The 24264-nt window shown below is 47.0% G+C and overlaps 9 protein-coding genes across 9 annotated transcripts; 4 read left to right on the plus strand and 5 right to left on the minus strand.

The window, feature by feature from the left end:
• Positions 1–102: 102 nt before the first annotated feature.
• V1508DRAFT_391309 (uncharacterized protein) lies at positions 103–1157 on the plus strand. The gene is made up of 3 exons (XM_066937938.1): positions 103–604; positions 652–769; positions 820–1157. The coding sequence occupies exons 1-3, from the start codon at positions 110–112 to the stop codon at positions 954–956; spliced, it is 750 nt and encodes a 249-aa protein (XP_066793572.1). The 5' UTR covers positions 103–109; the 3' UTR covers positions 957–1157.
• On the minus strand, positions 975–2015 carry V1508DRAFT_424234 (Rhodanese-like domain-containing protein). The gene is made up of 4 exons (XM_066941264.1): positions 1587–2015; positions 1266–1531; positions 1184–1200; positions 975–1122 (listed from the first exon to the last, which is right to left on the minus strand). Exons 1-4 carry the CDS (start codon positions 1830–1832, stop codon positions 1079–1081), a joined length of 573 nt encoding a protein of 190 aa, XP_066793573.1. The 5' UTR covers positions 1833–2015; the 3' UTR covers positions 975–1078.
• A 38-nt stretch (positions 2016–2053) lies between these two features.
• On the minus strand, positions 2054–3818 carry V1508DRAFT_424237 (cyclin-like protein). Its single transcript, XM_066941265.1, has 6 exons — positions 3350–3818; positions 3192–3276; positions 3001–3129; positions 2815–2938; positions 2578–2763; positions 2054–2516 (listed from the first exon to the last, which is right to left on the minus strand). Exons 1-6 carry the CDS (start codon positions 3568–3570, stop codon positions 2263–2265), a joined length of 999 nt encoding a protein of 332 aa, XP_066793574.1. The 5' UTR covers positions 3571–3818; the 3' UTR covers positions 2054–2262.
• V1508DRAFT_375601 (Alpha/Beta hydrolase protein) lies at positions 3547–5325 on the plus strand. Its single transcript, XM_066937576.1, has 5 exons — positions 3547–4053; positions 4129–4288; positions 4341–4465; positions 4519–4686; positions 4735–5325. Exons 1-5 carry the CDS (start codon positions 3814–3816, stop codon positions 5053–5055), a joined length of 1014 nt encoding a protein of 337 aa, XP_066793575.1. The 5' UTR covers positions 3547–3813; the 3' UTR covers positions 5056–5325.
• A 1135-nt stretch (positions 5326–6460) lies between these two features.
• V1508DRAFT_359639 (uncharacterized protein) lies at positions 6461–8225 on the plus strand (the record flags this gene model as incomplete). Its single annotated transcript, XM_066937118.1, has 6 exons — positions 6461–6562; positions 6621–7716; positions 7769–7852; positions 7905–7990; positions 8054–8129; positions 8194–8225. 6 exons carry the CDS (start codon positions 6461–6463, stop codon positions 8223–8225), a joined length of 1476 nt encoding a protein of 491 aa, XP_066793576.1.
• A 1854-nt stretch (positions 8226–10079) lies between these two features.
• On the plus strand, positions 10080–13031 carry V1508DRAFT_255992 (PalH/RIM21-domain-containing protein). The gene is made up of 2 exons (XM_066936414.1): positions 10080–10184; positions 10232–13031. The coding sequence occupies exon 2, from the start codon at positions 10354–10356 to the stop codon at positions 12871–12873; it is 2520 nt and encodes an 839-aa protein (XP_066793577.1). The 5' UTR covers positions 10080–10184; positions 10232–10353; the 3' UTR covers positions 12874–13031.
• A 16-nt stretch (positions 13032–13047) lies between these two features.
• Positions 13048–17257, minus strand: V1508DRAFT_375608 (armadillo-type protein). The gene is made up of 4 exons (XM_066937577.1): positions 17140–17257; positions 16828–17074; positions 13529–16770; positions 13048–13471 (listed from the first exon to the last, which is right to left on the minus strand). The coding sequence occupies exons 2-4, from the start codon at positions 17058–17060 to the stop codon at positions 13221–13223; spliced, it is 3726 nt and encodes a 1241-aa protein (XP_066793578.1). The 5' UTR covers positions 17061–17074; positions 17140–17257; the 3' UTR covers positions 13048–13220.
• A 53-nt stretch (positions 17258–17310) lies between these two features.
• V1508DRAFT_424251 (aspartic peptidase domain-containing protein) lies at positions 17311–19550 on the minus strand. The gene has a single exon (XM_066941266.1). It carries the CDS (start codon positions 19142–19144, stop codon positions 17531–17533), a length of 1614 nt encoding a protein of 537 aa, XP_066793579.1. The 5' UTR covers positions 19145–19550; the 3' UTR covers positions 17311–17530.
• Positions 19551–22252: 2702 nt separating this feature from the next.
• V1508DRAFT_406206 (uncharacterized protein) lies at positions 22253–23945 on the minus strand (the record flags this gene model as incomplete). Its single annotated transcript, XM_066938755.1, has 2 exons — positions 22253–23175; positions 23231–23945. 2 exons carry the CDS (start codon positions 23943–23945, stop codon positions 22253–22255), a joined length of 1638 nt encoding a protein of 545 aa, XP_066793580.1.
• Between the last annotated feature and the right edge of the window lie 319 nt (positions 23946–24264).

The raw sequence follows: 24264 nt of genomic DNA on the forward strand, positions 1-24264 counted from the left end.
GATCGTCAATTGTTGCGCGGCGCAGGGATGGGCCATTTTGAGTTTCAATATTGATTTAAATGCCATAAGTCGCTTTTTTAAGCAGTATCCGTAGCTTTTAGCCGCATTTATGCAGGTTGGGAGAAATGAATTTTGGTGCGTAGAGGCCAAGAAATTGCCCGCTTGGAATACTCAGATGATACAAAGATGCGCTACTACCCCAACGACAATGTCGGCAAAACTTGAATTCTCGCGGTCTAAGAAACTAGGAAAGCTGAACAAACGTGACGTTGAGATTGTTCAGCCCCAAGATACTGAGCAGCAATCAGTATCCGAGGTAGAACAGCTGATCAGAAAGAAGCGTGTCTCCAAACATGCACCACAAGAAGTTTCGGCCAAAAGACCAGTTTCGAGATTTAGAGAAGTGATTGAGGTGCCCAAGATTATTAGACGAGATCCACGGTTTGAGAGCTTATCGGGAAAATTCGATGACGCTCAATTTAGAAAGAATTATGCGTTTCTGGATGACTACCGGGCAGCCGAGCTAAAAGATCTCTCACAGCGACTTAAAAAGGCGAAAGATCCAAATGAAATTCAGAATTTACAGCGAGAATACCAGTCTTTGGTACGTCTACTTGGCTATGGCCGCCAGATCTACAGCTAACAATTTAGGATTCCAAATTGAAAGCGTCAAAGCGCAAGGACTTTGAAAGGCAAATCCTGAATGAGCACGAGAAGAAGGAGAAAGAGCTTGTCAAGCAAGGAAAGAAGCCATTTTATCTCAAGAAAGGTATTTAGGTTTGCTTGCGCTGTCTAGATAGATGTGCTAACTTTGAACAGCTGATAAGAGAAGGTTGGTCCTTACAAAGAAATATAGCGAGATGAAGAGGTCTGAGGTCGACCGTGCCATCAAACGTCGCCGGAAGAAAAACATTTCTAAGGAGCGCAAACAGCTTCCGTTCTCACGAAAAGATTAGGCGCGCCCATTTTGCGTTCTCTGGAATCCTTACTTACCATAGACATGGTCTCTTGGTGTGCATGGGATATATTACATTGTGTATTACAGTCTCTCAGAAATACAATGGAAGTCTTCGTTTTCCTACTTTCTGGAATTCTCCTTTTGTAACCAATCTTCCCAGGAACCTATGATAGAATTAGTGGGCGGTCTTCAAATAAACGTACTTATGCATATGTTAATACGTACCTGGATAATTCCCTCGCCTAATGGCAAATAGCAGCCCACGGTCAGCAACCCACTCCGGCTCAGCAATACATGGAGAACTTACTTATCATATCCAAAATTCCCGGCAAGCTCCTGAGCGTAGTTGGATCTAACTCCACCGAGACAGTAGAAAATTAATTCTTTCTCCTTACTGGGTTTCTGGAATCCAAATTGTTCCTCGAAGGCTTCTTCCGAAAGCGAGAGTGCATGCGGAGCGGATTTATATGGAATATTAATGGCCGTTGGGATAAAGCCCTGGTCGACCTCCGCGGGCTCTCTGACGTCCACAAGAATCTTGTCCTTCTCGGGGTTTAGCGATAACTTTTTAATCTATAAGTGGAATATTAGATGATACAACGATATGAATTCCAACTGCACATCGTACATCTTCGTAGTTGTAAATTGATGGCGGGGCAAATCCATCTGTCTCGCTTGATTGAGATCGTCGGAAAAGAGTCGGTCGAATAACTTCGGGCGTAGTATTCCGAAAGCTTTCCGCTTTTGGTCGTTGTAGTACTGCGCGACCAAAAAAAGTGCCATTTACGGAATAGAGACGGGCTGCTCGCAGCCAGACACCGCGTTCCACACTGCGGAGATTAACCCGTGTAAATCTGGATAATATCGAGGACATAATACCTATCGGAAAGATGCTGTGATAAATATCCTAGGTGATTCGTTGCTGTGTGCCAAATACGGTCGAGTACTGTCAATGATGACTTCTGCTGGGAGTTTGCAGATGAGTTTTATCATCGCCAATGATCTTTCAAAGCCTCAGGGGCGATTAGAACGCATAATATGGAACGCAAAGTGCACTTAATGACAGGTTTTGCCGACATACCAATCCGCAGGATTTCCTCGTCGAAATTGTTTGAATTTATTGGTACATCTATAGTACATTTATGTTCCCTTACGAATAGGCCCGTACGGTAGCTGGCTTCAGCATCCTACTCTGGTGAAGCCAACCACAATGACAACCAATTTATTACCAATACTTTTAATTAAAAAAGGTCAATCCTCAAACGCCGAAAATGCTTACAACATAAACCTTGTAGCTAACCGATTTACTGCATGTCGATCTCCCGTTCTATCCTCTCCCGCTCCCAATTTAATACATATCTAACGGTGCCCTTATCACCCATAGTATAATCCCTTAGTTTCAAACGTGCGCCTGGTGCGCGTGGTTCGGTGTACTTTCCCAGCCGCTTATTCAGCTCTATTCTCATTGACATGAACTTCCCGGGGTCTGTGTATGTTGCGAAAAGTGTGGTCTGGGGTAGCCAGTCTATGTAGAATTCCAGCAACTCCAGTACAACATCTAGTTTACAATGTATTAGTACTTGACCATAATTGTACGAGAGACGATGATATTAGCTCACTTTCAAATTCTCGTGGCCGTACGCAGAATTGTTCTGGCTTAATATCTGACAGATTTACCTCCAGTAAAGAAGCCGCTATATATAAACACCCCAGCGCTATAGCATGGGGAGTGCTTTTCAATGGAACGAGCGTCCTGTGAGAGTCCAATGCGATTTGCCAAGCTGTTTCTGCCAGCGGCATCGGATCTGTCCTCATGTCAGAATATGCATACAGGAACCGTCATAAGGCAGACTTACACCTTAGACGCTTTGCGAATTTTATGATGTATGGCTGGGGATGCCTTACACGAAAGTCAAAGGCCATGGTCTCTAGAACATGCCGTTCCAAGGAGATTAATCGTCGTCGCTGATCTTCGATGATCTAAATAAGCACTCCCTCAGTACAGTCCTTCCTATGCTTCCAACATCACAAATGCTGCATACCGGCGAGTCCATGCTTATATCCGGTCCACTGGGATGCTTGATATAATACGATGCGAGCAGTATCTCTTTCAATTTCTTAAGTGTGTCTTCAGTTTTGGATGCAACAAACAGGCACGCGAGTGCGGTATCCTATAATTATTTCTTAGCAACAATGTGGATAGCAAAAAAAGCATATCCAAATAAAGACATACCAGCGTTGAGGGAAAGTCTTGCATTGAATTGAAAAGGTAAAATCGCTGAAATAAGATCATAGCCGTTCCCATTGTTCGAATGGGACTGTATATCATACGAAGTCAGTAAGTTTTTGCAGGAGATCAAACAGAAACGATTCTATAACCGAAATCCTTACAATCTCAAATAACTACCAGTCACCAATATTACTGAAAAAGCCTGGAACTTCAGTTGCTGATCCCGAGAGCCATTTGTATGGGCTACCTTTTGTTCAAGGGTCCAAATATGGCTTGGTGTTAAATACGGCCTCGACAGTTGAATTATAGCCGGCAATGGGCCCTGTGGATTCGTAGCAGGGGATCCTGACCTCGGTGTAGATGACGCATTAGCTGCCATCATGAGCTGCGATCTGAGAACTCGAGACCATAAAATTTGCGCCTATTTTTCGGTGATAATACGTTTTCAGTCTCCCCACGTCTGATTTTTGCTACGCATCAGTGAAGTTTGAGCGGCGTCGGTACATGTAGGGGACTCAGAACGCCGCAACCCTGTCTTATCGCGACATCGAAATTTCAGTGCCGGATTCACAGCGGCGTAGAATTGATCTCGAAAACGGTCCGGTATATTCGAACATAGTTCAAGATGACTAGACTTATATCGATGGCATCATATTTGTTGTGCCTTGCGATTCCCATACTGGCCAGTCCACGGCCAGTGGTGATATGGCACGGTCTCGGAGATTCGTATGACTCTGACGGAATGCAGAGAGTTGCAGCACTTATTCACGACATACATCCTGGCATATTTGTTCACAGTGTTTATTTGAATCTAGAATCGTCCCAGGATAGCAAAGAGTCGTTACTGGGAAGGCTAGATGATCAGGTACAGCGAGTGCAATGCAACGATATTTCTAGACATATAATGTTTGAACAATTGCTAATTTCATTCCTGATTTAGCTTGCGGTTGTTTGCGACCAACTTGCGTCAATTCCAGAGCTGGAGCATGGATTTGATGGCTTGGGATTTTCGCAGGGCGGTCTGTTCCTGAGAGGATACGTCGAGAGATGCAACTCGCCCAAAGCATACAAGTTACTTACATTCGGATCGCCACAGAATGGTATGACGAATATCTGTTTACGACTGAGTATTCAGACTGACTTGTTTTACAGGTGTCGCTGACTTTCCACCATGCAATGCGCGCGACTTTGTGTGTCGACGTAGAAACGCTTTCCTGAAGACACAGGCATATTCTCAGTATGCTCAGGAATCCATCACTGTTGCACAGTATTACAGAGTATGAATAGGGGATTGAGGTGCGACGAGTTTACGACAGCTAACAGCCGACAGAATCCCGATCAGTATGATAAATATCTTGAGAGATCGGGATTTCTCGCCGATATCAACAATGAACGGCAGGTCAAAAACGCGACGTATGCAGAGAAACTTTCTTCACTAGAGGAGCTAGTCCTGTATCTCTTCACCGAAGACGAGACAGTTGTTCCCAAAGAGACTGCCGTAAGTTGACATTATTTTCCATAATTGTGTACTATTGACACATATCAGTGGTTCGCTGAGGTCGACAAAAAGACAGAAGTGGTTACTCCGCTGGTGGAGCGTCAGATTTACAATGAAGACTGGCTTGGATTAAAAGCCCTTGGAGATTCAGGCCGGCTTCATTTCTGTTCCATTGAGGGCCGCCACATGAGGATTACCAACGAGACTATGATTGAGATTGCCACGAAATTCTTGGGTACCGAAGTAAATTTAGAGACAGAGAAGGGAGGGTCTATGCAACAGCAGGAAACACTAGAGGAGATCGTCGGGTATGTAAACGATATTCTAAATCAACGATTGCAGCAGATTCTGGCGGCTGTGGCAGGATAGGCTTATATGTAGACCTATACATAACTTTGGTATATGTTGCTTGTAACTGGGAAGCACAGGCGCCGTATCTCTTTTCGTTTGTGGGCTTTCTTTGGGTCTGGCATTTAATTGTGAGCGATGGTCATTGATGGAAGGGGTGGCAGGTGTTATTGGATGCAAGCTTCCTAGATTAAGAAATAGAGCAAATTAGAAAAGAATATAATGGTAATTAATCGTATGTTTAATATTCCTTGCTTGTAGTATGAAGGTTTTAAAATACACGCAAGGAGATGGATGGTGAGTCGGAGAACAAAACAGAATAGCGATGATGCGGACCTTAAACGTCAGTTTTGTCGGGGCGACTAATCAACACGATAGTAAAGTCAAAACGAGCCCCTGGAAACCGACGTGCTTGCGACATGGCCCCTGACCTCTATTACACACATGATTTTATACGAGTCTACACTCCTTTAGACTCAGACCCACGCCTTCTAAACTGCTCGCCTGGTGCGCTACTCGCGAATTCTCAGCGATCTGTAACGGCAACCGGCCACATCTGCGTGCGTAAAGTAGTTCAGGTCTCAGTCTACAATGGATATTTTATGCAGCTGTGGGTTCAGCGGCTGATGTTGTCGGCTCGACTGGCCACATGCACTCGTAATCGTCACATGTGCCGTACATATGTGTTACTATCGTCTCGCGAAGCACATCCACTACACACATTCCGTCACTATAGAGTCTCGATGCCGGAATCTTTCAACGATTCAGGGCGCGGCAACCCATCCGGGTAACCGCCTCCTGAGTACTTTGGAACACGCAGTAAATCATTGTACCCATGGACGGGCCCAGCCAACCAGCCCGCCCCCTGCTTTCCATTCTTACCGGCATTGCCCCGTCCCTTTTCCACTACGCCGCATCTCCCTAAGGACACAACTCTCACTCCCACGTAAGCTATCGACGGTCTTCTAGCTCGCAGGACTCCCGAGCACCGAGTGAGAGACGGAAGTGACAGACGATCCAGTAATACGCCTGTCCTCCGCTACTTTTGAAGGCGCTTGCCCTGACGTTATTTGGAGACAGGTGAGTTTTGAACTTTTGCTCACGACTTTTCAGGAGGCGTGCAGGATGGGTCCACGGCAGTCAATCCGAGTCGCCGTATTGCTGCTATAATCCTGCGCGAACTTCTGTATTTCGATGTTCAATCGATTGCAACTACTTCTGGAATCATCAAAAGTTGTGCATTCTGCCGGAACTTCCTGGGATTGCAGTGGCTTCGTGATTGTTAATCTTCAGTTCTTGGTGTTTCAATTTCAACCTGCCTGGACGCGCGCTCGCCTTCGTTTCTCCGAATTTCATCACTAACATCGTCTATTATGCAGGGAAAGAACAATATTTGATAGTCACATTAGATTCGGAGAAGGTATAAATGGCAGAATTCGACGCCGCTATAGCTCTTCTGGGGCTTGTTGACCCTAAAGACGAAAAGTCAAGTGACTCTGACACCGCCAGTGGGAATGATCAGGATAAGGTCGGCATTCATTGAATTGCTTCATTAGTCACACTAATTTCTAACGCGAGTTGCGCAGACGGAGAATAAGCGATCAAATAAAGGGACAAGAAATAATAAAGATTCATCTAATGACGACACCAAGGAGAAAGTAAATACCCCGAAGACAGACAAGTCGAAGAAGTCGAAGCCTGAAGCATCAAATTCAGACACAATGAAGGAATCAAAGCAAGAGGCGGACAACTGTAAAAAACAGGACGGATCTGCTAATGGAACCTGTGAGGGAACCAGTGAGGCGGCTGAGCTTAAGGCAACTACGTCGCCGAAGGACCGTTCTCCAAGTCAACCTCAGCCATCGCCATCCGGCCCTGGTACGCAGCACGAAGAGCAGACGCCACAAAAATCTTCCCAAGGTCCATCATCAGAGTGGGACAGACCGCCGCAGGAACAACACTGCCTGTCACCCGACTATACTCAACAGCCACCTCAGCAGGCTGGTCCGTATCAACCTGGTCAATCGTACCAGCACCAGCAGGTACCGGCGGGCCAACAGCAACAGCAGCAGTCACCTTTCAATTATAGTTCTCAGCAACAGCAGCAACATCTGCCACACACGCAATATCAGTATTCTGCTCAGAACCAAGGCCTGCCTCAATCCCAGCAAAGTCAGCCACAGTCTCCACCGCAATATTCGCAAACTTCAGCTTACTCCACGCAACAGTCCTCGTCAAATCCTCCGCCGCGGCTACCGCCGATATCTCAAATATCTCAACCTCTGGCACCGTCCCATCATCAGGCTTATCAGGAGCACAGTTCTCGAACTGGATATCAAGATCATGCACCATATCCCCCGTACCAACAGCATGCCACTGGACATCCTTCTCGTTCTTACCATCAGGCCGAGCAGCATCCGCCGGGATATGCCCCACCTCCTCAACATGGGCAGCTATATCCACACATACCACCGGGCCAACATCCAAATATGGGCGGCAGGCCGTCGCCTTACTATTCGTATCGTGATCCTAGTGAACAGTACAGCTCAGCTGGTGCACCAGGTTCCACTCCAACACCCCAAAATGGATACCAGCAATATTCTGCTCCAATAGATCCAGCTCTCGGAGGTCACAGCGTGCCACCCGTACAACCACAGCCAGAAGCATATCCTAAAGAAAGATGTATGTCTTCTTGACAACTGTCTGTAACAGCAAGTTCTTATTTTAGATGTAGATTATCAACCTCCAATACAACCGAACGCTGTTCCTACTGCACAACGGCAGAGGAATACGCCGTCAAACCCGCAGGTAGCTATGAGTACAGCCGCTGCGGTCGCCGCGAATGCAGTACCATCGGCTGAAGACAAGAGATTCGAGTGTGTGGAATGCAATCGTAAATTCCGGCGGCGAGAACATCTCAAACGTCATATCAGCACTCTACACCAACGGGAGAAACGTAAGTGCATATGCAAGAACCGAACGCTAGCATGGCCAATGGAGCTAACATAGAGTAACGAAGCATACGCATGCGAATTCTGCAACAGACGATTTTCTAGAGGCGATAATCTGCTCCAACATTCTCGGATGCGACACAGGTGAGGTGGTTCAATCTGGGTGCTTGAGGACAACATTCTGACAGGAAGTCTTAAATAACTGTAGGTTACGTTGATCGGCGTCACTCATTGTATTAAATTTATGTCTTGTACTATATTGTATATTTTTTTTTCAGTAGTTATAGTTGAGATTGTCTTTGAAGTTATCAACGAATTTGTGGTTTGCATTTATCAATGCTATGATGTGGGCAAAGTATTATATGGTGGAAGGACAGTCGTTGATTATTTATTTGGTTTAAGATGTAGTGTTCTATCTTCATTATTTTTGGCGACTTATTGTCTTGTCTTGTATTCTTAGTAATTAATGGTGCCGCGCTTTAATCTTCGTGATTCTATATATTTGTTCAGAGGATTTGTCTTCGCATTGCTGATCACATCTATTTATCAATTTTACAACAGCGATCCAACATAGTATGGCTCTGTCAAGTGCAAACCAAACCGTATCAATGCCGCCCGCACGCGGGATGTGAGTACCAGAGTAATAGCACGACGCAGTCAATCATTATGCTTTTGGCTGCTAAAGGCCAAGTTTTCTTGTCTTCAGTGTAAACTGGGGCTGCAATCCAATATACTACCAGTTAATGACCTGCCCACCACTGAGAGGCGATGCAGTGCTTGGTGTGGACAGCGGGCACGTCGGGACCGTGGCATTCCGCAGTTCGTGTGGCCCTGCCGTGGAGTCTGTGAATAGTAAAAGCAAGACTTGCTTCCAGACGATGATTCGAGAGTATTAAACGAGAAAACCGCGACGTGAGAACCGCTTAAGTTAGTATCATGCTACTAATATAATTAATGTCTCCATAGACCAGAACAACAGTTGTAAAAGATTGAGCGTGTTACATCGCAGACAAGATCTGTGATGCCCCAACTCTCGCAAGGCTGGCTGCTTGCTGGTGAATTTATGTCACCGAGGCGTAGGCTCTTGGCGGCGAGAATCCGATGTTAGCCGAGCTATTGGAATAATCTCGATACTTCTGGCACTGTGGTCCCGTTTTGCTTGACATAAGGCGTCATGATGAACGTCGCTATAATAAAAAATTGTTACTGAGTAGGAGTGCTAGAGCATTCTACGGACTGAACAAATCGGAGTGGACAGATTCTGCGCACAACAGCTATAGGCAATGAAATCGTTTAAGTCATATGTAACAACGCGCATTGTGTGCCCTGTCAGGACGGTAGGTGACGGAAGTCAATTCTAATCTACTTCCAGAAAATGTGCCCGACCTGCGCCCCAACTACGGCACGTGTCGCTCGTGACCCGCGCTCCAGGTCTCGACTATGAGCCTGAGACGTGTTAAGGATCAGGCCAGTAAAAGATCATTATAACTTCAGTCGTAGACTGTACATATATAGAGTCTTTTTTGGGGACTGTGTAGTAATTATCCAAACTAATTTTGCTTGTCAACAACACATGCTCGCATCGCATATCTTCGCACTATACTAATTTGGATTAGTGCGAGTTACACAGCGAAAGTCTAATGTGGCAGCAGAGGTAGTTGTCGTCTCCTCCCAATCTGCGGAACGCTCGCTGTCTCTGGGCGGTGGCTACGTTCCTAGTCTCCTCCACCATCGTGTTCTTGGATCTGATATCAAGAATTTGGCGACCCCGGATACTCGGCTATACTTCCGCCGGTCACTGCAACTCTCCCCCGATCGCGACTGTATATGCACAAACTTGATTTGTGCTCAATATCCAATTGCATAGCAGTAGTGCAGTATTGTCAGCCTTCGATCGCGTTCTTGCCGCATTTGTGATATTACACTTCGCCATTTTGTGACTGTTGCTGATACGTAAGCACGGTTACTGCACAATAGATATCATACACGGACGACTTAATGGTGCATTTATCACGATAAGACAATTTAATCTTGCATCTGTGGCTCATCTAGCCAGTGTAACAGCGTATCACTGCCATAACCGGTCAAGGACAGTGGAAAGCGTTTTTGTGACGCACGGGATCTTTGCCTGGGGCTTCTGTGGCAGATTCTTTGCTCTGTGCTCTATATTTTATTTCACTGAATTAGCAGCCATAACTGGTATGTAAAGCTGTTCGAGCAATGAAGTTGTATCCCACTGATAATAGATAAAGTTGTAAAGTTGTCGACAAAGGTGTACACAACGATTCAGACGACGTTCGTCTCGGTGCAAAGTGAGAAGTATTATCGTGTATCGGAGACTATCAACTAACTGACCTTGTGCCACTAGATGGTCGCTGACATGTGGCGGAACCCAACTACAACACTCACACACACACCCCTGTGCACGCCATATACATTACCGGCAGGTGTTGTTGTTCTGGCCTCAACCACGCAGACTATATTTCCGACAGCCGTTTTCTCACCATTGTGTACGTCTTCATCGTCGACAATCTCATCCTCTTCGACCGCTGCATCCACCCTGAAATATCCATTTTACTCCTCAATAATTCCCATCGCATACACCATCGCCGGTACAACTGTCCTCGCATGGGTTCTCCTTTTGCTGCTTCTTATCACTCCGCAGACTCGGCCATATCTGCAAAAATTAGCAACTCTCTCGGTCGCGCTATCGCTTACCATTGCGCTCAGCGAATGTAGTCAGATTCTCAAAAAACAATACGACCAAGCTTATGAAGACGCCGAGGAATTACGAGCATACATTGATGGTGGTTTTACATTGAATATATTCCGCGTGATTTCCGACGTATTCCTATGGCTTGCTCAAGTGCAGACACTTATTCGCCTTTTCCCGCGCCATCGCGAGAAGAAAATCATTAAGTGGCTCGGTCTCGCATTAATTGTCGTCGACACGGTCTTCTGGTCGCTCCAGTCATTCTTGCCTACCCAAAACGGTGACGATAGATCCTTCAGAGACGCGATCCCTGCACTTGCATATCTTTTTCAGATTATTTTGTCTTTGCTGTACTCTGCGTACGTGGTGTACTACTCCATCTCCAAGCGAATGTATGCATATCATATCAAAAATCTGATATTAGCACTACTGTCACTAGTTGCGGTATTGACACCGATTATTTTCTTCTTACTCGATATCTCGCGTCAGTGGATTGCTGGATGGGGTGATTTCGTGAGATGGGTAGGCGCCGCCGCTGCTAGTGTAGTGGTGTGGGAATGGGTTGAGCGTATAGAGGATTTAGAAAGTAAGGTGCAGGAAACGGGCGTTCTGGGACGACAAGTATTTGAGGAGGAGATGCTCGAGACTGGAACAAGCCGCGGTGCTCGTGCGTCTAGAGATGTAGGCAGGGCAAGACGGCGGCGTGATGGAGGCAGCAACGCTGGTAGTGCTGTTGACCGGCGGCGACCTCCCAGACGAAGAGATGTTGACGGCAATTGTACTGGCGGTGCTGATCATGGTTCGGCTGCTTTATCATCCGATGGTATGAGCTGGAGACGAAGCCGAGCTATACGTGATTCAGCATCTGGGGAAGACCGATCTGATAGCAGTTGTCGTGATCACGGAGAAGAAGGTGATTATACACGCGGGACTGAGGGTGAAGAGTCGAGCGCCTCACGGACAAAAGAAGGTCGTGGAATTGCTGATAGGCTCTGTGATCGAATACGACGGAGACATCAGGGCGATTACCACGACGATGCGGACAATGAAACGTTCAATACTTCTCGAGCCGGTATAGGTGGTAGCATATTGGGTCTCTTAGGCAATGGTCGTGCGCTTTTGTTCGGTCGTCCTCTTTCGCGGGCAACTACAGGAACTAGTGCTACGAGTTATCGCGTGAACGCTTCGAGCATCATGGACGATGGAAATGGATCCGGTAGTGGAGAGGAAGTACGTGTGAAGCATTTTTACCCGTTGAAGCGTGGTTTATCCCGGTCCACGCATTCGTCATCGCCAGCGTCATTCATGAATGCAGCTGAAGCGGGCTCTGTCTCACATCAGCTTTATCCTCGGAACCTACAAACACTCTCGAATTCTCCTGAGGCACTGTCTAATGGAGGAGCCACCAGTGGCATGCCGAGAAATTCCCCAGCGCCGAGCGTCTCGTTCCGAGAGGATGTCAGGAGGACGCCCTCCAGCGTGGCTGGTAGCGCTCCACCGGTTGCCCCATCATCAACGAATCCGAGTCCTCTACCAAGCGTCTCGGAAGACCGACATGATGTCTTCGCAGTCGACAGGTCTCACGGAGCGTCGTTTACCTCACATTCGATAGACTGTCCCGCAGATTATGACCACAGTGCAGATGACTACGACGACGATGATGATGATGGCAGCGACTCGGAGTATATCGTATATGGCGACGCTGCGAATGCGGAAATGGTGCTTCGAAATGGCCAGTCAATGCACGTTCAGGCGCTGCAGCAGAACAGTCCTGAACCGTCTACGTACGGAGCTGGAGCTGGAGCTGGAGCTGGAGCTGTTGAGCAGCCGCCGTCATTTGAGAGATTGCCTGGGTTCAGTGATGGTGATTATTGGGATGAGAAAGATCCCCGGTATCATATTACGTACATGAACACCAACCAACGGGCAGGTTCGACAGCAGCCGATTCTCAAAGACAACAGCTTCATAACTCAGCATCGCGCGCCCCGTCAAGTTCGTCACTAAGATATGCATATCCTCGCCACAACAGCTCGAATACAAGTCCCAATCATCCGCGAGTGACTTTAGAACCGACCGACGCGAGTACTAGTCGACGAATCCTAGAACAGTTTACAGGTGTGCGAGACTGGGTGGTTACCGTACATGACGACAACAGGGGCGATGAAAGTGGTTGATCGTCACCCATGAAAATATATATATAGGTAAAAGTTTTGTGGTCTAATTTCTTGGTTGGCTTATATCTTTCGAGGCGTTTATGTTTGGAAAGGTAAGATTTATAACGGATTACTTTTGTATTATGTTTGTATCACTACGATATCGGACGGACATTGTCGGGACAGGAATATAGCGTTGTGTTTAACTTTGATTAATACATCTTGCATTTCTTATGTGAAATACCGTAAATAGATTCAAAATTTACTTTTTGATTGATGATAGACTAGCCTTATCTAAAGTGCGAACAAAGTAGAACCAAGTACACTTCCGACATAATGCCTACTCGAACCATCACCTCACACCCTGATCACTGGCTAATGGCAGACTTTGTCCGTAATGTCTCTGTCAAATACTTTGCCCATGCAGGCGACATTTCCGGGCTCGCGCTAGCTGCATCACCCGGCTTGTCCGCAACAGCGAAGGCAGCCTGAATCTGTTGGGACGTGCGGATAGCTCTGCGCTGTAACTCGCCATGTTTTTCGACCTCCTGCTTTATCGCCGTCTCCTTCAACTTCATTGAGAGCACGTCTGTGAATTTCTTCGCAAGCATATCGAGTTCTGCAAATTATTATTAGCAACGCGTGCCAAATTCAAAAGCAACAGGCAATTACGTACTAGTAGCAACAACACTAGCGTCTATCTCTGCGATCTTTCCGAGGATGACACAGCTCGTAATCTTGACATCGTGGTCATCATCCAATCCAGCAATCGCACGCTCGGTCATGACATCAAGTTGCAAGTCAGCCTTGCGTAGCTGTGCGAATGCCACCAGCATTGCGTAAAGCGAGTCGTACGCGGCCTTACGCACGTCCAAACCGTCATCGACTTTGTGTTTGAAAGGACCCATCTGGACTTCGCGGATAAGTTCTGGACGAATAAACGTATCTTGGAATAAGAGCCCGAGCACACGCGAGAGATGGTCAGCGAGAAGGTTTGGTTTGTTGTGCGCCACAGAGGCGATGGCTGATATCGCCAGCCTGCGGTTCTCAAGATCAGAGTCTTCTAGAAGAGCCAAAAAGTCGATCACCACAGGTCGCAGTAACTCATCAGCAGAGGCAGCCTCATCAGCCAAGGCGGCCGAGGCGTCGTTTTGGCTAAACAAGAACCTAACGGCGGATATGATAATACTTCGGGTACCAACGTCGCTGGATCTCAGAAGCGTTTGGAGCTCGGTGATGAATTTCGAAGGGTCGAGGGTAGTTAGCCGACCGATACACTCTGCTGCTATGGCTTTGACACTGCCTTTCTCTCCTCCGGTCGTCCTAGACGAGGCACCAAGATCTAACGCAAACAGTTGTGTCCATAGATCGGCAGTATATGGCGCAAGCGCAAGAGCTCTTGCTTTACTTGTCGAGTTGAACACGATAACTTCCTTCAAGGCGACGACCAGCATTTTCGCGTTGCCAGACTCGGGAGTGAGTTGAGAGATAATCACTGGTACATAAATATCCACATTGGATGCTGCAATAGCACCCAACGCCTGCGCAGCAGCCACTCGAACCTCAGAACTCGCGGCAGAAAACTGCTCGAACAAAAATTCAATGGAAAGCAAGTCTTTGGGCAACTCACCACCTAGAAGCTTCGCGATCTCACCCAGGACCATCAATGCACTTCGAGCGGCAGAATCGTTGTCTGTGCGACCAGCTTCAGCTTTAATCTGGGTAACTCTGTCGTCGACCAGACCACCACGAACAATGACAACTGCGAGCGCTTTCGCACCAGTGGGAGTGATGAGAATTTCCTTATTCGACAAGGCAGTGACAAGCGAAGCAGCCTTACCAGCTCTTGCAAGAGCAGAGAAGAGGTCGAGCAGAGGCTCGGTTGTTATCGGCGTCGTTAACTTGTGGACCAAATCAACGACAGTGTCGGTGATATCTTCCGGTAGTGGTCCCAACGTTGTGACGAGCGTAGTCAAAACCGAAAGAGCCGGTCCAAGGAACTGCAAGTCGTCTTCAACAATAACTCCGCGTAGTACCGAAACCATGCCTGTGGCTGTAGCCCCATCGATCTGCGACGCGAACTTTTCTGTCATGACTTTGAGTGTGCTCAAAGCAGAGGCCCTAATAGCGCGATTGGATTTCCTCAATAAACCTGCTAGCTCGATGACAACTTCGTTAACCCACTTTTTGACAAACACGGAAGCATCTGTATTTGGACTGGCGGCAATGTTTTCGATAGATCGAATAGTAGCGAGACGTGTAGTTTCATTCTTCAATCGCTCAAGCAGAATATCTGCATCTGCATCCATTTCTGTTTTAGATAACGTATTCCGGGCGTAGATGAGGAGCTGGCCTATAGCCATGATAGCTCTTTCTCTAACCTCCAGGTCCGCCTCGGACGCAGTGGCCTTGGCAACAACTGTCTCGTGGAGCTGTACGATGTATTTGGACGTATCGACGTTTGAAGGCGTAGTGATAAGGACAATAACATCTCCAGCAGCAGCAAGCGCCTCACTCGAAATTTTGTAAAACTTGTCATCTGCACCGGCCACGACGACGGAAACGATGGTGGGCAGGTATTCTGCAAGTTGTTCGAGGGAGTGATTGGTGACTAATATGCTGACAAAATGGATAATACTTGTTCGGAGAGTGCCCTGGCTCATTGCGGGCTCGATGGTGGGAATGAAGAGAGAGAATTCGTCCGGCAGAGACGGCAAAACCGCAACGGTTTCGGTCGCGACGGTCAAGCTGGCCTGTTTGCTCGGTAGACTGGACATCTTCAGGAGATTTTGTGAAAGAAGCTTGAACACGCGACCGGAGAGATCGGGAAGTTGTCTTCGTGGGTCGCTCTCAAGAATCATGCTGTCATCGGACATTCTGCGTTTCCGACGAGTAGTGTTGGCGGCTGCTGCCGCAGCGTTAGTGGACGCCGTCTGACGTATTAATGTAGCAAAAGTGTTCAAAACCTCCACGCGGACAGTCTCCTCTCGCTCTTTAAATCGTGAGACTAGCAGTGGTGCAATCGAAGTGTATAACTGAGACAACAGATCTGGGCGAGTCTCAATCAAGGTATCCAACAGTTTCGCTGCGCATCGTCGCAATCTCCAGCTCACATCATCTTCGTCTGAAAAAGTATCTTCGTCGTCAAATTCATCGTCTAATTCGCTGTCGCCATTCTTCTCGTCGTCGGCGTCTTCCATCTCCTCTTCATCTTCGTCCACAGCCGCGTAGTTCGGATCATACTTGATAAACCTCGATCCAACAGTGATTATATCGCCTGTAAAAGCAGCCATCTCCGTAGGACAGCATCCCTCAAAAGTGTCGAGAGTGATAAGCGCCGACTCGCGAACATCGTCATCTTCCACGTCAAGTGACTTCAAGACGCTCCCCGTAAGCGGAAGCAAGTACGGACTGAGCCTAGCCGAGTTCGCCTTACAGAGCGTGCCGCATACCGATACCAAGATTCTCAGACGATCTCTTGGGACGCCTTGATTGAATGAATCGATAAGATACGTCATCATATTATCCCACAATTGCGGCGTCAAGTGATTTGATAAGGCGCCAAGTGCACCAACCGCACGTTTGCGAACCAAACCCTTGCCAGTCTCCAGCACGCCTATGAGAGCATTCTGTGTCTCACCCACTTGCTCATACGTAAGAGAGGAGCCGAATCGGTTTACGAGATCAACAAGGACATCAACGCTGTCGGTTGAATTTCGGAGATTCGGCAGTAGAGTATGTAATAGTCGTCCGACAAATATCTTGCCGACTGCGTTAGTAGCAGGAACATTGGTAATAATCGTACGCAACGCAGTACTCCCAAGAGATCCATCAGTATCTGAGATCGAAAACGAAGACAGACGGTTGAGAACGTTGGTCAACTGCGTGTCGTTGATTCGGGCTGTCAGAGGCGCAAGACTAGATCACCACGGTCAGGCACACTGACTGCACAACAGATATTCTATCCATACATACCACTTCACCGCCAGATTTTGTACTTCGGCATTATTATCCGATAAGCTCTTCAAAACTCCGTCCACAATGCGATTGATTGTCGTCGTAGAGTCGTTTGCGAGTGCGACTGTTTTGTTAGAGAGAATGGAATGCAAGTCCGACAAGGACATGAATCGATAATCGGAGTCCTCAGAAGACAGCTTCTCTAAGAGAGGTTGGATCGCATAAGAAGTGTTGGCGTTGTATGACGCCATGGCAACAATATGTCCTAAACTGGATAAATATTATTTCTATTGGATTATGAATAAGGAACCACAGCACAAAGATGCATACCTTGCTCCACCAGGAATAGTAAGGTGACTTTTAACGATCCAACTGTTCTCTAGGGGTTCAGAATTAAACGACCACTTCGAATGCAGCGGATCAAATGTACTGAGTACGCGTGAACGGGTTAAAACCCTAGTTTATACGTAATGGGAAGGCGTTTTGTATTTGAGCAGCGATCACGGCAAAAAGTAAAATTTGGACCTTTGCATCAAAAATAATAAACATTAAATAAACAAGTAATAGACAAGTATTTCGAGACTTCCATAATGACCAAGTGCAAACAAAGATGTCACTTTTAAGCAGAGCAAATTCCATTAATCACATAGCACCTGCGCACCATCAATAGCCCATATAAAGATTTAAAGAAACTCATATCCCAACTAATGTCAAACGTATTTTACAGCCCAAAAGTAACCCATCCGCAAACAAACGCTACCGTAATGGCAACGCACAAACCCAGCAATACTCGGGCTGAACCATTCCCGTCACTGCCTGCGACTCCGGATGTGCTCACCGAACTGGAAGAGAACGAAGGGGACGAAGAAGTCCTACTAACAGTCTCTGTGGTGGCCGCGCCGCTCCCACTAGCTGTCACCGGAAGGGGCGACGAGATGGCCGATGAGTCGGTGGCGCTCACTTCAGGTCCAAAGGCACTTGTTGGAGCAGAAGTCGCCAATGTAAGACGAGCAGTAGATGACGCAGGGGTCGCGCCTGGAATCGCGGTAGATCCGGTCCCAATTGCCACAATATCAGACTTGGTCTCATTGAATACGGTCTGGGCCAGCGAAATCACATTGTTGTCGAGATCGTAAACGACGTATGCAGAACGGAGGAAAGTATCTCCTAAGATGCTCACACCAAGATCACTATTGGAAGCCACCGTGAGAAGACAGACCGGCTGACCGTTCGAGAATGTGAGCTGCCTACCACTGGAGGTGACAGCAGGATAGAGAATCTCTCTTAATGGGACCTTGATAGTGACACCACCGAAGTAAAAGTCAATAGACGCATTGACGGAAGTGACTGTGCAAGACTGCACATAATAGTCGAGCCGGGCGCTGTACGAGGCACTGAGAGCATTCGCAATCGCACGAAAAGCCCCGTCCGGTAAGTAATTGAACGAAGTACCACAGTCCAGTAAGACGGGCTCGCCCATATTAGAAACCATCTCGTTCCGAGATCCATCAGCGTTCGTATACCCAACGCCGTCCAAAGTGACAAAGAACTCTGATGGCTGGGATTCACCAGTGTATAAATCAATTGGCAACTCAACCAGATTGCCAGAATATTTGGCACGGTCGACGCCGCCAAATAGGATGGAGCCAGTGGAGGCTTCCAGATCATTTAACCACAGTGAGTATGCGCGCGACTGGATGAAACGCTGTTCGACCAAAAGATCTGGTAAGTTTTTGTATTGGTAAGAAGAGCCATACGCAGAAACAACGGCTTCATTAGATGGATATCCGATACCCATAATGCCCTCGGTAGTATTGGCGTCGGTGGCCACTGCAATTGTTAAGTTCTTGACAGCCGCGCCGCCAATGTCGAACGTGTCGTAGGCATAGTCGCCCCTAGCATAAGAACCATCGCCATACGCAATGTAGAAGTTGTCCGATATTTCCGAGTAAGTGGATGAGTCCTGTGGTTCAAAGATGCCTGTCTCATTACACGGGTTACTAGATTCTTGACAGAATCTGTTTTCGCCAGACTGAACCCAAATGTCAGAAGAACCGGTGTCAATCTGCAGCCGGAGATTTTGCCCGGGAGTACCAACGGATACGTTTGCGTAATAGAGATAGTCGTAGTTGTCAAGAATTTGCTGAACAGTGTTGGACACACCTGTGGCTCTCTTAGCCAGTCGATGGCGATGGCGGTGCTTGAAGAGATTTATGCTTCCCGGTGATCTTCTCTCCCGGACGATATCGAACTTGACAGTACCGGGATCAGTCAGGGCTGCCGTAGACGAAACGACAAGTAAGGCCGTAATGGCGGCAGAAAGCTGCACTCTCATGGTTGATGCACTGACTGAGCCGAAGGGTTGAAGGGGAGATGAGGACTAGAAATCTGAGAGTTGAAGAACACAGAAGCAGATGAGATGATCAACGAGTGGAGGTGGCGGCGTCGGGGGTTCATCAAGTGGGATACATTCACAAACGCGGGCCGCGTGTACTTTGGGTCTTGGGTCGCCGGAGCCGCAAACGCTATATCCACGCTTGCTGGGGGTAACTCTAGAATGCAACGACGCGCGACAGATCCGGCCATAAGCGGTGCCCTATTGGAAATGTGCGCCGCTGCGAGATCAGTCTGCGCTGGACACCGGACTAGATGATCTCTCGCATACCTTGCCGATGCCAGCAGCAAAGTAGAGACGGCGAAAGAAAATCTCCACACTTTGATGTCAGTGCCGGTTGTGGGACAAAATAAGATTTTGGTTAGCGCGCCACAAATCGTCTAAATGAAATGATGTGCATGTCTCAGAGTGGCATCTCAGGGGCTGTCTCAGAATGCTTGCAGTAAGTACAACTATTGAGGAGTGCGAGAGAGCACACATTAACAGTATCCCTTTCAACAACCGCTAAGAATTTTCTTAGCCCATATAATTCCTTCATCACACTGCCTAAGAATGATAAACGTACGCCGGAAGGACAGGCGCGTGGTCTTTTCACTTTGCAGCGTCGATTTGTGTGGTCATTTGCCCTAACCCATAGTCATCGCAGAGAACCGCTCACAACAGCCACCAGTAATTGTACGATAGACCGCTGTTTGGCCAGGGAATTATGGTTCACAATCCCCCGTAATGCGAACATTACTAACTAGCTTTAAGAACGTTACATATATTTGCACTTTGTGTCACATTATTGATTGACAAGAAGCAAGAAGCAGTCGACACGAGTAATGGCGTTCACGAGAGATCTAGGGTGAATGAATCCATCTATTCTGGGTATTGTCTCTCGATTGAGCCCGTACAATACTGTACACAATCAATGGTGATCCTAAGCCCAATACTTTTTTAGGCTCGAATTATTATCCTACCCGTATCTCAAATAGAATACGTCTCCTAGAGCTCCAGCAATGAGAAGCACCTATAATTCTTATATATTCAGCAGTGCAAGTCTTATGAGTTAGGAAATGGTGACAAAAAAATGAAATAATGTATTCTATGGGTGCACACGAGTCCGGAAAATCATCCAGTCACATCACATTCATACAGTTGCCTGAACATCGGGTCATGCCATGCAATGTACAATCACACCGTGTGTCCTCCATGATTCCATTCGAATGAAGGACTCTGGCAACTAGTTACACCTTAAGTTATGATGGGTTCTTGGCAAGTTTTCCCGATCTGTTCAGCGTCAATCTTTTGGTATTGGGGTGTGACTGCCGAGCAAATTGTTGATCGATGAAGACTGCCGGAACCGGAGGTCTTGCCGTAGAGTTACCTCAACAGGCCTAGTACGTAAATAGTAGCAGTTGACGATGATTGTTTGGTTACTCGGTTCACATAACTGTGGCTCGAGGGGCGATATTGCGATTTTTACAACGGGGCGATTTGAAAGATAACGAATAGTAACCCTGATACAGAGTTCCCGAATTATAATCATTACCAAAACCAGGCCAGCGCATTCCGATCTTCATGTCTTATGTATCAATAATTGCGTAGACTGAAGGTTCCCTCATGTACATCGTTAGATCATCCCTACTCGACTGGGCAGACGCATTCCGTACATGTACTTGATGTATGTGCTCCTCTGTCAGTCGCAAGCCACATATTTTCCAAAATGTTCAGTTCCAATGTAAATTGGCTGAATACGCGAGCAAAACACTATTTGATTGGTTCCGCAGCCTCGCAGATACAATCTTGCGGCTCGATTGCTGCTGTGTCCACTGTAAATGCTGCATTGCATACTTGGCACACGTGAATCCACATATTTTCCTTAATGCGTCGGTCAGCTTATCGGCTACAATCTGCGCCCTGTTACTCAGCATTGGCTCGTGCATTTATCTCAGAGTGAACGGTCATAATAAATACATAATCTGACCAACCAAGCAATGCTGATGTCGCCAGATATAATATAATTACGCCCAAGCTTTTACACTCAAGCTAATGGTGTAGGCAGCAGCAACTGAGTGCTGCAGCCTAGTATTACTGATATTACCAATGAGTGAAATAGGCTGGTCGAGAGCTCGAGTGCCTGCGACTGCCACTATTTTAGAGCTACATCTCAGGTAATCCTTGGCATTCAGTTTCCCCCCTCCTCTGTGTCTTGTCGGTGGCAAGAAGTTTACTGGAACCCTCCCAAAACTACGAATTGCGACGTACATTGTTCATCACATGCTGTCTCGAATGTTCCGCGTATGCCGTCGATGACTCGATAATCCTGTTGTCAGCTGGACGCACAGTGTCTTCAATAATACTGAAGGTGACATTGTTGAGATTCGCCGTTTTTATTCGGCTTGAATGCCTAATCTTCATCTGCGGAAACATTAAGAGCTGCATCGGAGTAGTCCGTTTGAATCTTGAGCAGCAGTCTCATCATCTTCGGATGCTTCTCGACCACTTTTGACATTGCTTCGTCTAACATTTTCGCTACTACTGAGAGCTCATCATCAGAAATGACCAAGTCAGCTTCCGGAGACCGTCCACTTTAAGTTCTGTCGCATCCGGGTCGTCTGCTATGACATCACTACTAGGATGGCTTGTCGTCTAGACTTGAAAGGCTACCGAGTCAAATCAACGTTCTCTTGGGGTACTGCGTCATACTCACCAGTACATTTGTTGGCGGTTTGCTAGCATGTTATAACGAATACTGCATACGGCTGTTGTTCTTATGTATGCTTGAGGGTGCATTTGCATCGATTGTCAGCACGCCTTCTTAGAGTTACGTAATCGAAGCTAGCTGATCTCTGAACGTAGTCCTATAGTACTGATCGAAACTTTCAATATTTTCACGACAATTTTACTGGTAGAAGAGCGTTCTGTCAATAAACATACATCCCGCCGTTTCCCGGTGTCGTATTCTCTAAGCTCATTTTGACGTAGGCGAACAGCACACAAGGTCCAAAAACTCCGAATTCAGATTCCCTATAAGACACGTTCGAGATTCTCACAACAGTGATTTTATCCTTCGACAGCAGCTGAGAATCTAACCTTGTCCTCCTTGACAACCAGCTTCTGGTCAGCATCGTATCTCTCCTTCCAATCCGCCAAACAAGCACCAGTTGGTCGAAAATGCCGTATGTAAAGTATGTGTTTATCTTTGACATCATTGATCTCTTTGAGCCTTGACGGAGGAATCAGACCTTTCTGGTTAATAAAGGCGTTTTTGGCAAGTACAAAACTGGAAACTCCGGCGTAATCCTTAATCGAGAACACATTCAGTTTTGGCATTTTAGCCTTCATGGCATTAGTATACGCGCTGGATAAGCCACTCATCATGTCCCGTTTTGCAGTGTATAAGTTCGGATTATCGAAATATCTGTCGTTCCGTCTAGATCGTCTTGATACACTCGATGACAAAAACGACAAGCTTCCACCCAGGTATCCCGAAGGCTGATCTGCCACTTCGTTCACTAACTCAAAGTGATCACCGACAATGTCATCTAGATACTCGTCATCCTCCATACCGATGTAAGGCATCTCACGATAATCAGTCGTACGCTCGAAATATGGCTCGCCGAATGAGTCGTGAATGTCAAACCGTATGTAAAGTTCCTCGAGATCAGGGAATCTAATTGTAGGTTTATCAATATCTGGCTTAGGGCCAGTCTGCACGTTACCGTTTATGGGATGCAGAGCTGTCAAGCAGAGCGGTAGCTCCCCGAATAATTCCGGCGTCACCGGACCCGTATACTTGAAGTACTTTAAACGCGACATTATCTGCCTGAGAATCTGATTCAATCTGTCACCTCTGCCACCACAATATATAGGAGCCTCAAAGACATCCCGCCTCAGCTGCCCTCTATCATTGAATATGCGACTATGAAAGTCCAACTCTAAATGCGTAATGTTGTTCGGCAGTGTTCGAAGACTCTTTAGCACATCTGAATTGAGCCGTCAGCACGCTACATCACGAACAGATAAATGTATCGCACGTACAAGGATAGTACTGTCTATGATGCTCGTATATCCCATCCATAAAATTGTAAGTAAACTTCAGCCTCTGGCAATTTGTCAAAGTGTCAACCAGCTTGTTGATCGAATCTGGGGAGAAGTACCGGCCTCTCAGAACTGCGTCTCTTAATTCAATTTCTACGGGCGCATTAATATCTGGCAGCTTATATCCTTTGCTAAGCTTTATGTTGTTCCCAAATGGCTGAGGGGGGTTATGTTGCGCTCGATCAGGAAATCCTTCAAAGATAATCTTCAAACTCTCCCTCCTTGGCGCAAAAATTAAATTCTTGGACCGTTTCACTCTAGGCTCGGCAATCAGTGCTAATAGGTTCCAGATCTTTACCATTGCCGCCTTGATTACTGTGATGTCCTTTCGATCGATCAATTTGTAAAGGAACCCAATCTTGATCGTCCGCACATATGTCGCCAGCACAGGATTCGTCCGAAAAATAACTTCTGCAAGATCTAAGTTGGCGCCATTATATTTATCGAGTCCAGGCTCGTTTTCAGCACTAGCCTTGAGCTCAATTGAAGAAAATAGCACAGTCTGGATTATCTCCCGCCAAATCTGACAAACTCGATCCAGGTGCAGATTCGGTCCGACCTCTCCACTCTCCAGGTTAATGGCTCCCGCATACGTGAGAATCATTTGCTGGATCTCAAAGGGCAGAGAAAGTATCTTTGTTCTACCTTCCGACATGTTAGATCAAGTGAGTCAAGTGGTGGATATGGACGCTGATATAAAGTCCGGACATAATATTAGCTCCTTGTTCGGTCAGAGCATCAAGCCACTTTTAAGTCATAGAACTTCTCGCCGCTCGTGAGACGAGACTCGATATAATCGATTATAAGACAGTTAATATTCGAAACAAGTTAGAATATGGCGGTGGCGGTCGGCAGTACGCGGTTCATCACGATGAGGTCTAGTTGGGCTTGGATTCACTTCACCTACCAGGCGCTCCGCTAAAACCCTTGATGATCACCATCGGAATGGCGCCTCGAGCCCAATGGCGCGGGTT

Source organism: Lipomyces doorenjongii (assembly GCF_038497915.1).
Source record: "Lipomyces doorenjongii strain NRRL Y-27504 unplaced genomic scaffold V1508scaffold_66, whole genome shotgun sequence".
NCBI classification, from domain to species: Eukaryota; Fungi; Ascomycota; class Lipomycetes; order Lipomycetales; family Lipomycetaceae; genus Lipomyces; species Lipomyces doorenjongii.